General features: G+C 38.0%; 1 protein-coding gene across 2 annotated transcripts in view; it reads left to right on the forward strand.

Annotated features, from left to right (window-relative positions):
- The window catches only part of BANK1 (B cell scaffold protein with ankyrin repeats 1), a 161,979-nt gene that overhangs the window by 37,939 nt on the left and 110,223 nt on the right, over positions 1–13,817 (forward strand). For both annotated transcript variants that reach the window (XM_075500634.1, XM_075500635.1), the window contains exons 4-5: positions 11,283–11,431; positions 12,631–12,769. In XM_075500634.1, coding sequence (XP_075356749.1) covers positions 11,283–11,431; positions 12,631–12,769 — 288 coding nt within the window. The remainder of the gene's footprint in view (positions 1–11,282; positions 11,432–12,630; positions 12,770–13,817) is intronic.

Here is a 13,817-nt window from a genome sequence, read left to right on the forward strand (position 1 = left end):
TTCAACAGGGACATTTCCTTTTTCCTTTTAATTTCAGAGTAGAGAAAAAGGAAGACATGGAGAGCTTTCCTTTTCTGTTCCTAGCATGAGGAGTTTTGCTTGTAGTAAAGAGAGAGCTGATTTGAAATTTCAGATAGATCAATCCTACTCGCATTACATTTGCAGCCAGTGGTTGGGAGAAGCCCTGCATCACAACTTCAGTGCCTGTTGACATTTGCCATTCTGGTTTATTTGTATTTGTGAAAGCCTATAAAAAGTCTTAGTAGGGAAAACAGACTGGCAAAATCTCCACTTGCTTTTAGTAAAGACGAACATAACATGTTTCCTATCCCCAGTTCTTACTTAAACAACTTCATTTCTGGGTTGACACTGTTGTGAAGTGATTGGGCTTAAAAGCACCAGCATGCTGACTGATGGAAAAGGACAAGTAAGTTATTTTGGAATTCCTGGCATAGCAGTTCTATACTGCTGGACTCTGAGGTTACTGGCTCTGTGGGTCTGTTTTGCTGGCAAGGTGTAAGGGCAGAAGGATGCTGCAAGCTCACTGGCTCTTCCTTACTGGCACAAATTCAATATACATGTCAGTGATGTATGGAGTTTAGAATTTTAGCTTCTTCAGTAAATTTCAAGACATGAGCATCAACCTGTGAGCTTTTAAATACTCCAGTCATTCCTGCTTACCATGCTTTGGTTCACAGTGTAGAACAATCTTGGAGCATGTGGATTGGATTCCTTTCATATAAAACTAAAAGGGAAAGTGCACTCAGGAAGCTCACTGGGTGCTTCAGACACTAAAAGGTGTGCATTCTACAGGTCCAGACCAGAACTAGCTGGAAATATGCCCCTTTGAAATGTGTATAGTGTGGAAGGGAGTATTTAGCGCCAACTGTTTCTCTCTACTAAATCTTCTCCTATTAGTCCCTCCTCCTTTCTGATAGAGACTGTTTGTGACTCTCTTGGCATCTCGGGTGTACTGGTGTGATCTCAAGCAGAAAGCAGCACTGTTTTATCCCTGTTGTCAAGGTTTCTAAGGACATCTCTTTTGGTCCTGTGTTGAATGTGCCATGGGTCAGTGCATTGGAGAAGTTCGTTGGTATAAAGAAGGCTTTTTGTCATTACTGGCTCATCATGCAGGTACTCAATAAGCTGGCATCACTGTTCCTCTCATTCATGATTGTGATGTCCAAAAAAATGAGACAGAAAAAGAGGGAATGGTCACAGAAAACAGAGAATCCAAAGAAAAGAAAGGACTGGGGAGATGTTCCTCCAAGCTACTCCCGCTTTAAATCCTGACTATTTTAAAATGACTCCTTTTCTGCTTTTAAATGGGGACTTGAAGAGCACGTTTAAGTCCAAGTTTCCCATCAGCTAAATGGTTGATGTTGTAATAAAGTGAATTGAGGATTTTCCAGCTAAGAAAGTCTTGCATTAAAAGAAAAAATTTCACTTGAAATCTTTGCTGAAGTTGCTTGGACCACAGCTCTCAGTCAGCTTTTGGCAGTCATCTTGATAGCACTGGTTGTATGTAGCCTCTGCTGGTTCATGATGTCTAGTTATTGCTAAGAGGACCAAAGAGATTCTCAATTGCTGTGATGAGTGAAAGGGCCAACTAGAAAAGAGGGATTCCCAGTAATTGTATCCTGCATGTGAGGTTAAGACTGACTCCCAAATGAGTTTAAGGAAATAGGTGGTCAACATTTCTTCTGTGGTGGTGCAACAAGGAGCAGTTATCTGATACCGCTGCAGAACTTTGGAGGGAAAAGTAGCCCAAGAAGTGAAATGATTGCAGTTTCCAAGATTCAGCATGTCCGTCTTTACGAAGCCGAGAAAGGTAAGACGGCAGCTGCAAATGAGCCAGTGTTTGTGCCCTGCAGAAAGTAGCTGAACTTCAGGTAGCCAGATAGGATTTGCCTTTGGATGAATTGTGAAAAAATGATTCCAGGGACTCTCTCTTCTCATTGCTTCTTCCTAATAAGAAAGAAGTGTATGCGATGCTAAATTGTATGTATGACACAAACCAGAAGTGTCAGGAGAAATTATAAACCAATAAAGGATTTTTGCTAGAACCCTATAAATTCACAAAAGAACAGCACTTTATGTAAGGTCTTAAGTGGAGACTGGCATGCTGAAAGCTGAAGTTTGTTTTGAGTATACAGATATTGTACAAAAGAAAGGATAAGCTGAGAGAAGATGGAATTTAGACTTGAACTGGAATTAAGGTTGAACAGATCAGAAGTATAAAGCTAAATGAGAAATCTAAAGCAACAAGGGTGGAAAGAGCAGCAAGTGGATGACAGGACATACTAAAAAAAAACAAAACAAAACAAACTATATCCAATAAAGCAAAGATAGATGGGAAATGAGCAAGCGCTAACAATCAATAAGAAGTGATTGACTGACGTGAATTGTGCAAGGCCTTGAGGGAAAAGGTCAGACAGTACATTGTAAAATGGATATGATCACTGAGATCCTTTGGGGAAATATGAGCTACAAGCAGATGTGAAAACAATTGATTTGCTAGTGGGTGATGGAAAAGATCCAGTTGTGGAATGCTAATCACCATGATATGAATGTATGAGGACTCATTCCAGTAGGCGATAACTGAACAAGTCAGCTCTTTAGCCACTCACAAATGTTGTTATGTGTTTATTTTATATAAGAAAAGTAGACTTATTTTTATTACTAGAAAGCTGTATTTTGAGAAGTTCCCTTGTGGTTCCTCAGGAAATTTTCTGCTCCCCAAAGAATCATTATTTATAATTGGTATTCAGGTTAGAAAAGTGAAGCAATATTACTGTATCTGGGTATACAGCCTTGTAACTACACAGATAAAAGGTGAATGCCTTGTTGTGGAATTGGCATTCATTATTTTACCTACAAAATGGAGCTAATCTCGGATTTAGATACCCATTAGGTGATACTCAGCTTCAGAAAAGGATGTTCCTCTTCTTTGAAACAGCTTTGTCTTTTTTAACATTTGCCATTAAGGCTTGTATCCTAGCACTAATTAACTGAACCAATTAGGGATGGGCAAGCTGAGCACAAAAAGATGATTTTAAAGTGTAATAGCTCTCTGCCTATTAAGTCTAACAGCAGACATCTTCTGGTCCTGCTCAGAGGTCTCATCAAACTAACTTATATGTGCATACTGTGTTACCTGTATCCTTTACCAAACTAAACTGGAGAAAGGCCAGCACTCTGTAACAAAATAGATGGCATCCCTTCTGCAGGTAAAGAGCTAGCAGAGTACCTCTGCTATGCTATTCTTTCCTATAATGCTATCTGAAATCCTATTTTAGTAAAATGTGCCTAGTCTGGTGTCTAGGTGTTGGATTAAAGGACAGTGTCTTAAAAGATAAAGACCTCAGATTACTTTCCTATTCATAATCCTCACAAAAGGAAAATAATCAGGAGTTAGAAAGCAAGCATGGTTTTCAGATGTGTCTAAAAATGTCACTCTTGATTGTGTTCCTGAGAAAGCAGTGTACCTTTAGTCCACTTTAAGGGTCAATAGATTTTTAGCTATTTCAAACCAAAGGTGGGAGTAAATTGCAAAGCAGCCTGTCCCCTAGTGAGTCAGTCTTGCTGACGACTCACTTTTTTTTTCCTAATTTAATGCCAAATGTGTCTGGCGTGAGTCTTTCTGCTGACAGCAGCTGTGGCAGCGTGGCACAGGGAGACATGTGGTCTCTTAGATAGACAAGTCCCATATAATTTAGAGCTGTACAGATCAAGAACAGCATCATAATTTTCACCCAGGCATTGATAAGAGCCCTGTGCAGGTATTGGAGCTCTGCTGTCATACTGAGACTAAGATACGCTATTTGGTAAATGAGCTGCTGCAGTCCAAGCTAGCTTCTGTTACCAGATTGATTTAAGGGATGCTATAACACGGAGTATATTGTCTTGTGTCAGTAAACGTTTGGATACTATTAATGATATGTATCCTGTACTTTGAGTAGGGCGAAGGCTGAGAATGCCAGCTACCAGCGTCTCTCCCCCTAGCCCAATGCAGTTGTTAAAGGACTTTTCAGTTATGTTACAACTTCATGACCTTCCAGCCATTTCATTTTTTGAACTTTGATGACTGTAAAGAATATTCTTCATCAAGAGAATAGCTTCAAACATGGCCAAGAGGGGAGAGTTTGGCTACTCACTAGTAGTTCCTTGAGGGTGCTATCTGTAGAAACTTAAACCCCTATTCAGCCTGAAATCTGAGCTTTTAGCCTGCCTGCCAGGTGTGCTTCCCTGAAGTATGACTCGATTCTAAACACTCCCCTCTAGCTCTGTTCTTTTATATCTGTGTGATTCAAAATGTAGCCACGTGCCACTTCTGTGTCCAAGCACAGTGTGCAATTTGTGCCAGGCCAGTTATAAGAGGCTTGAATTGTAATTTAGAAATAATAGAGCCACTAGGCAGCTGCAGCTAGCCCCTTTGGAATAATAAGGAATTTGCAGGACCATTTTGTCAGGCAAACAAGTTTTGGAGGTCTGCTCACAACCCTGGGTGCCTCTGCTATCAGTCCATTTGTCTTCAGTGGTAATTTGAGTCAGCAGCAGGAGGATAACCTGTCTCTGTTGTTGTAACAGCACGTCTCAGATTTTGGGCGATGTTTGGTGCTGTATAATCCTTCACTGAAACAGAGGTGAGATATGCGTGTGCTGATAGTACAGAGAAAGGGAACAAAAACACCAAAGTGTTCTTACTGTGGTAGAACTCCAGTAACTCTGAAGTGGATAGATGGACTCTTTAATAAAACATTAAGCTTTAATAACTGAGAACTGCTGGTGCGCACAAAGGGCCAGACTTCAGTTTGCTTCTCCCTGGAGGAGAGGCAGGATGAAAGTATGCAGAATGTAGAAACTGGAAATAACAGGCTTGGGCTCCATTAACGGTTCTGCTCAGCACCTAAATGACCTCGGGCAAGTAGTTATTATTTCCAAACTAATCAATGTGCCTAATAGTTTAGAAACTCTTTGGGACAGTCTTTCTGTGTGTCTAAAGCTCAACAGAGTGGTCATATTATTAGTGCTGCTGCTGCGGCTGAAAATCATAGATTTGATTGCAGTAAAAATAATAACATGAATTGACATATAGTAAAAGATAAACATAGTCCCAAAAAGCTTCTAAATGTATGCATCCTAACCAAAGCACTGATTGCTGAGTTTAAGTTAAATCTTTCTTCCAAGCCACAGACTAATTAGGAACTAGTTAGTTGTCATAGCCTTAGATTGCCTCTGAATATACAGTTAAAATCATATGAAGATAAATATATAAAGAAACACCTACAGTTTATGCAAATTATATCTTAAAGATTCTTGATAAATGAATGGTAAATTGCTTTTTGCTGTTTTGGGGTTATTTGAAGGCAGGATTTTTTGTTTTTACTATCAGATCCAATATGGCTACACATAATAAGACTTTTATATTGTGTTTAGATGCTTTTATGATGACTCCATTAGGCTACAATTATATCAGAGTGGTAAACTGTTGTGTACAAAAACATACCCGATAATACAAGAACAGGTGGGTATACACCTTCGCAATCAAATCAGTCTTTGCCTACACGTATATAGTAATGCATAAAACAGTAGATGGGGGGGTTCCAGGGATTGCTCTGTTATGGGAGAGAAATAGACATGAATGAAAATGCAGCACCATCAGTTGCTAAGATGACATGAACACCAACTCCAGATATTCAGAAAAGGAAAAACTGTTCTTCCTAGCTTTTAAAGGAACTGTCAGTTTGATGCTTATTTGCAAGAAAAATTGTTCACCATAAATAAAGTAATAGAAACATTTTGGAGACACGGGCAAAATAGGCCAACTCGCAGAAAGCTACTGGTTTTGACAGAGGAACTCAACCATGCAGGAGAAACTGGGACTGAGAACGCTTTTGAGAAAAACAAAGATAACTGTCAATGTATTTGGAAAAGATAGATGATTCAGCATAGAGAGGAACATTATTTAAAGCTTGTTCAATAATGAATATGTTTACCTTGGTCTGGAATTTATACATGATAGAAAACAAAGGAAAGAAATTAAGATTTAAGTCAGATGTTTATATGTTTGAGTATGTATTTACTGATTTTCTGTGATTTCTAGAAACCTTTCCATTCCTAAACCTTCTCTCACCATCAGTAAAAGAAAACTTTTCAGCAGAGCAGAAAACACGATTTGCTTTGAAATTATATCTTCGAAAGGGCTTACGGTAAAAATGAATAAATCCCATGTTCATGCTGAGGAAAACAGGCTCATTGAATGAAGCCCAGTGTGGTGGATGTTTTCTGCCTCCATGTTTCTCACAGCCTTTCTTGGGTCATTTATAGAGCAATTTATGCAGTTAGAGGCTGCCTTTCAGTCCCACTCTGCTGCACTCTCTGCTGAGTTCATACAGCATTTACAAATAGCCATACTTTAAGAGGATTAACTTTCATAAATGTCTATGATAAACTTAGGGTGGATTGCAGAAAGAATATGAAGTGCATAAGTCTTTTTTCCAGATTTTTCCACGTTACAGAAGGTTACTTTGTTTTCTTCTGTATGGCTCTGTTTTCATCCACGTTTCTGCAGAGCACTCACACATGTGTTTGACTTTAAGCTTTTGAATTGCAAGGAAGTCACTTATACATGAGTGACTTTTTAATTATACCTCACAGAACCCAGTGGGACCCACCTCTGCCTTTACCTCATGTTGTGCTGAGGAGTGGTCCTACCATACTACATGGGATGACTCCTGCACTTAAATGATCTGCTGAATTTAGCCCAAGCTCTTACCTGTAATCCTCTTTATTTTCATCTTTGACACCGGAACACCCTGTCTTTTCTTTCATGTAGCAAGTTGGCCACGTGTGCTTGATTACCTTTCCATTCCTTGTCATCTGCCTAACCTGATTTACCCATATTTCTCATCCTCTTATATGTTGTGTGATCTAGGGATAAATGAGGACCTTTTTTGTAATGCAGTTTCAGTTCTTCAGCTAGCATTGCTTTAGCAAGGCTTGAGGAAGGACTGAAATTTGTAAAGCTAGCAGGCATTTTGCTTTTGTAAAACCAACTAAATTTTGGCTGTGAGACTCATTCCATGGGTAGCCTTAGAAAACACATAAATCTTTCATAAGTTTATGTTTTCTGCTATTTTTAATACCCCAAATCTGTCACATACATTGTTGACTCAAAACATGTAGCAATTACCAAGTAATCAAAGACAGAGACAATTTATAATCCTCATGTAGACTGCAATAGGGATAGCTAAAGACTCTATTTGGAAAGTTAGAATTTGGGGGCGGGGGGGAGGTTGGACGTGGCATGAAAGTTGTTCAGAAGCCATGGAGAGGCATTAATTGTTGAATCCACAAGAGACTAGAGAGGCTTCATTAAAATTTCTCAGTGTATGTGAAGGAATGCAATTTCAAAATCATTTCATTAATTCAGTTAAGAATGTTAAATTGAAAGCAATAATGCATTCCAAAAGGTTTTGTGTAAAAATATACCCAACTGAAGTATTGAAGTTACATGAATTAAGAGAGAACATTGAAGTAAAATTTAAAACATCAGCACTGTGCCCAATTAAGTGAATAACTGTTACAGTAAATGTGTGTAATATTTTATTATTTAAATATGAACTTAAATTTAAGATCAGTCCTTTCAATGTGACCATCAGCAGTAGGTATTTGTCAAAAGGAAGCCAACAAAAGTAACCTGATGGAAATGGAGCATTACCCTCTATAAGAGACAATAATTCCCAGTAGGACTGCCCTGAATACTCAAGGGAAGATGATCATAGATTTTCCTTTCTTTTTAGCTTCTAGCTCATAGTGCTGTCTAAGCATCATTAGATATAGTTAATAATTTCTTACACTTCGATCCTACAAGAAAGGGTCTGGTTTTATTCATTCATTATTTTAATCATTACTGCTACATTTTAAGAACCTCACAGATAGGTCACCATTATATAAAATGTTAAAAGAACACATTCACCAAGCAACAAATACCCTTTAATAAATCCTCTCTCTTAGATATTCCAGTGTTATAATGATGTTCCTTTTATGTTTCTTGTAAGCTAATCTTCACCTACAGTTGTAAATTCTTGTTAAATGATCATTTTTCTGAAAGCCTTAGCAATTAGCGGAGCTCCCTAGCCATTGCTTTCAGGGTAAAAGCAAGACTGTAAAGAGGATTCACAGTGAAGATGTCCAAAATTTAAGTGTTCAAAAGACCTGTCCATCAGGCAACACCTTCTGCCTACATTAAACAAATATTGCCTATACGTTGCTCCGTTTGTGTTACTAGAACCTCATTACTGTAGTATTAAACCCTTATGAGCTACATTGTTTTAGTTAATGCCACCAAGCCAGGGCTTGCTTAATCTCTGGTGTATTGCTTGTTCAGCATTTACAAATAACACTTCACACGGTTGTTTCATGTTCCACATCTTAGGACAGATAGTGTGCAACTGCTGGTAGGAATCTGAGTGCTGGAGATGGTGGCTCTGGAGTTTGGTTATTAAATATATAGTAGTGATAATATAGATCCCTGTAATTCTTCGACTGTACATGACTGCTGTACATTGTCAGGTAGACCTGACATTTAGTGAAAGAGGTCTTGCTTGATGGTTTTTAGCTAATAAATTGCTAACCACTTTCACAGTCAGCAGCGGAATCCCTCATTCTCTTAAATACCCAAGTCTTTGACGTAAAAGCCACATTTCTTAATAATTTGTCTAAACTCTAGGGCTCTGCAATCCCAGTACTGACTGGGTTGAAGTCTTGATATTGTAGTTATATGTCACTAGGCATAATAAAAATATCAAAATGCAATTAATGTGGTAGGAAAACATTATCCTAATTTAAACCAACTTGTTAGCACTAGCATTGACCTTCTCAGTAGATGAATTATTGTGGACATTAAAAGGTGGAAGTAACTACTGTCATCTTCGATAAGTAGAGCGCAGACTGTAGAAATAAAGCTGTCATGAAGTTCACATAGATTAGAATGCATCCACACGATCCTTGAAGAATGATCACTGACAGAAAGCTGACATCTGAGAATCCAGTGCCTACCAGATTTGTTATTCAGTCCTTTCATTTTGTCAATCTGATAATGAAATGTTTCTTGTCTTTGCAAGACTCCTTTGCCTAAAGTGGCAGAAAACATTTCAGAAGAAGCATGCACCTCATATGAGTTTTCTTCTGAAGTAAATTCTGTGTGTTTAAGTATAAGATTTATGATTGACATAAAATATGAACACATAATATTCCTGAAGGACATGCTGTGGGCTTATAGTATCCTAACTGTTTTCCTCAGTAAGGGTTCAGGCCTTCCTTTTTCTGAAGGGTGATGCTAAATAAAGTCTAGTCTTTACAGTGATAATGAGAGAAATTAATGTACTTGCTTTTTGAGCTGGATTAGTTAAACTGCATTGAACTGTGGGTGGATTCTCATTCAGAATCAAAATAGCCTCTGTTCAGTGTAGCCTATTTAACTTTCAAAATAAATTAAAGCAAAAGGAAATAAAAACTACTTAAGTTTAGTAAAGTGTGTCTACACATAGGTTCACTGTAATTTTAGCAATTTACACTGAATTCAGAGCTTAAATTCAGAATTAGTTTGCCTTAAAGGCATGAGAATATAAGCAGGAGTAGGCTGGGGAACTTCTACTATCCGGTGATGAACACTGAACCTGCCCACCTTAGATGTTCAAAGAACGTTTAGCTTCCACAACAAATCTGAGATCTTTCTAACAATCACAGCACATCTCTGGGGAAAAAAAAAAAATTTACATCAGACATAGCATACTGAAGTTTCTGTACTGCATTCCCTGGCATAATTCACTTAGCAGGCACATTTATTATAGAAGAAGTTTATTAAATCTGTGCCTTCTTAAGCAAGGCAAGGTTGGTAAGGAAAGGGAACATTCTGTATCAAACTGGTACATATGGGGGGAATAAAGGCAAGCAAGAAGTGAGAAAACTAATTGTAAATTACCAATACTGATGCTGAACGGAAAGAGTTCTGTGCCACTTAGGAGCACTGTGTGGTTTGTGTACCTCAGTCACTTGGGCACTTCTGGAAAAAAACTCAAAATGGCTGTGGTACTTGTTTGAGCAAAGCCAAATTGCTACTGTTCTGTATTCTGCCCATCACTAATTTATATTAATATTCTACATCCATTTAAGAGGAAAAGATGTGCCTGAAAAGTTATTTGTGTACTTGAATGTAATTGACTGTGAGTGTTCCATAATTTACAGTAATACAAGATACTGTTCATGTCTCTCAGGATATTTTCTCACCAGCCAGTCAAGATTTTTTAACTCTGAGCTGCTTGGAATTATATCATTAATCTAACTAGGTGACTGCAATATGCTGGGTAATCCTGCATGATGAAGAGCTGCTGCAGTCCTCTGAGATGGGTGGCAAGAGCATTTGTACAGGGTAATAGAGTGTCTGGAAAGGAGTAGTAATGATACAGCTGAGAAGTAGCAGGTGTGAAGAATAGCTTTTCTAAAACACAGGCTTAGTCAGAGCTCTGCAGATGCAGTTGTCAGTTCTTTTATATTTCCTCATTAAAATTCTGTGATTTGGTAAAGGATTCACTGTGGCTCTTGGGCCTTTACCAGTACAGCAAAACAGAAAAGAAACTGGTTGCAAGCTATCTGTATGACTGGCATAGCATTTCCAAACCCAGAATATCCTACACAAAAAATGTATGCCTTCAGTCAATCGTTTTGTCCATGAAGGAAGGCAAAGACTATGGGGTCTGTGTCAAGGAAATCTGTGTCTACTGTCATAGTTACCTGGTCACAGGTATCACTGCCCTCACGTAAATCCTTCCTGTAGACAGGTGAGCTGATCTTGTAAATGTGTAGCATGTCCTTATTTCCATAAAGGGAAAGCAAGAGTGGTAAAAATCCCAGTTTATCCCAGTGTATGAGAGTTTGTTCTTCTGAGATTACAAACTGGCTGATCTCTGTGACCTGGTTGGTCACAATGACTTTGGTCTAAAGGCCGTGTCCCTTTTGACTTTAGGAAGACGAAGCATATGAGCAGAGCCTGTTCATATAAATAAAGGCTGCAGGATCAGAACTTCAGAGGCAAGCTCTTTATCAAAGGGAGAAACCTCACCACATGTATGTGAAAAGGGATTTTGCCCGGCTTTCATAAAGCGCCCTTAATGTGACTCCAAATGCCATATGAGTAATATGTTGGAAACCACATCATTGCCATGTTTTGTTGATCTGTGATTATTAACAATGTCCTCATTCCACATTATTTATTTCAGATCACCAGACTAGCTCTGATGTTAACTTGTCAGATGTCAGGGAAGCATCAGAAAAAACAGACCTCTGTTTTAAAACAGAGGTACTTTCTGAAACATTAGAAGCTAACGAGCAGTCGATATTGGTGCTTCCAGGAAGAATATCATGTGAGGTAAGGTTTTTGGATGCTAAAATCTTTGGGATAACAGTCAATGTTGTTCTCCTTTTCCTGCTGCAATCTCGTTCATACTGTAACAGTTTTGAAAACAAATAGCAGATACGGGGCCAAAATGAGAGTGCATCGAGACTGCAATGGGATTTGTTTTGCCTTTGTGTCACATCCACACTGCAGCCAAAAGATTTGCAAATAAAATAGTTTTGAGACAGCCTCTGAGGGGTTTTATCTCTATTAGAATTATTTGGCAGTTTGGACAGTAATATTGCTGTCATGTGAACCTTGTAGTTTAGAAGGAGCATGTAGTCAGGCACTTCTTTAGAGGTATGGAGCCTCTCTTGGCAAGAATCCATGGTGGGGTATATGGGTACACGCATATGTGCCCATACCACGAGTTACGCAAGTGCTTGTCTGATATACCTTGTCTGATATACCTTATCAGACAAGGCATATACCTTAATTTTAAATTAAATCAGAAATATTTATATATACATATCTGCATGCATATCGGATGGACACAAATGTTCATACGTGTTAGTTTTTAATCAGAGTTGCTGTGAGAAAATATGTGAAAATGTAAACAGAGGAAGTACAATATCCAGCACTGCATTCCTTTACATAAGTGAGTGGCCACAGTCAGATATGGAGATTGCGGTGTACATGGAATGTCACATATTTTGCTTGCTATCTGTCTTTCAAAGATGACTTACACACATTATTTCATTGTTGAAATCAGTACAGTCTAAGGGAGTAACATTCCCTCTGGTTCAGGAGGCACTAGAGGGGTATTGTCTCACATTACCTGCTGCACGTGTCTTACTTTACTGTCAGTTCACTCTAAGAGTTTAAGTGAGTGTAAAGTATTTTAGGTCCTTCTCGTTAGGCTGAATGTCATTCTTCTAGACTATAAAGTAGAATGGTCTTAGAAAATGTAACAATTCACCTACATATGCATTTAAAATAGTTTTAAAATATTGTTAGGTAGGCTGAATTTAAAATACTACCTTAATTGTGTCATTTATGTCAGTAAAATACTGAAGGATAACACGGAGATGGCATCATGGTTTGGTATTATGATTTTTTTGTATGAAGCTGTTGGTAAAGGAACTTTCCTTCCAACTTATGTTTTCATTTGCATTTTACACTTCCAGTATAATTTTCTGGAGGACTAATGGGAACATATTTTAATTTTATAGAACCCTGGTGAAATATTCATTCTGTTGAAAGATGAAGTAGATGATGAAACTTTAGAAATTGAATTCATAGCAGATAATCAACGAATTAGGACACAGCCAGCCTCCTGGAATAAGAAGGTCAAGTACATGAAAGCCTTAGGTAAGAAAAACATTCTTTACCTTTAAGTAAACAGAAAATTTTGGACTCCCTTCACTTTTTCTGATAAGTAGTTTCACTTCCCACTATTTTGTAGGTGTTTCCTGTACATGGGTTTTGCACACAGAACATTTATTAATAATGCAGAGAAGAAGGCCTTGTGATTTATGGGAAACTAGGTTCTATTAGATTGTTTTTGTGTAGTTAAATGGCAGGTGGCAGTCTTAAAATGTCATTGATTAGTCACAGATTAACATTCTTCAAAATCACTGCTATAAAATGCAAAGCTAATATTCTTTTCTTATTACTCTGTTACTAACATGTTTCATTTTATATTTAATGCAGTAAATGTGGTTATACTCCTCTATAATTCTTACTGACACAAGAAATAATTTCTTTTCTTTGTTCATGTCCATGCCATTTCTTTGTATCACTCAGCTCTGCTCGTTTCTAATGATTTTTTCCAACTGCTCCATCCATAACTAGTTGCCAACAGTTTCAACTAGTTACAAACAGTTTCTCTTAGATCTGTGTGGATTTAAGGGCCACACCTGTCCCCACACACTTGATGTGAGTTAAGAACTAAAAAATTTTTCACCTAAGTATTCAGAGTGTAGATTGCTACTGCACTGCATGCTGTGAATTCCCAAAGGAACTTATATAATATTTTATTCTAAAACAATTGCAATAGAACATTAGATAGGAAGAAATATATATATATAGAGAGGCTACAATTTTCAACAGCAGCTTCCTGGAACTACGTTTGGGTAATTCTGTGGCCTGATTTTCATCCTGAATGCTGTGCTGAGGCGATGGCCACATATGGCCTGGGAGTTCTTTGTCACTGTGATGGTGCAGAGAATTTGTTTTCAGAGACCTGATTGGGAAGTACATGACCAACAGGAAACTTTCATCTGTAACTGGATTTCAGAGAAGGAAAGCTGAAATCCTCATTCAGAGATCTTAAAAGATTCTTCCAGAATTATTCTGTGAGAACATTGTTGATCACGGGAAGGTTTCTATAGTGGATGAAGAAATAAAATATGAACCG

The sequence above is a fragment of the Mycteria americana genome, chromosome 4, assembly GCF_035582795.1.
Source record: "Mycteria americana isolate JAX WOST 10 ecotype Jacksonville Zoo and Gardens chromosome 4, USCA_MyAme_1.0, whole genome shotgun sequence".
NCBI lineage: Eukaryota > Metazoa > Chordata > Aves > Ciconiiformes > Ciconiidae > Mycteria > Mycteria americana.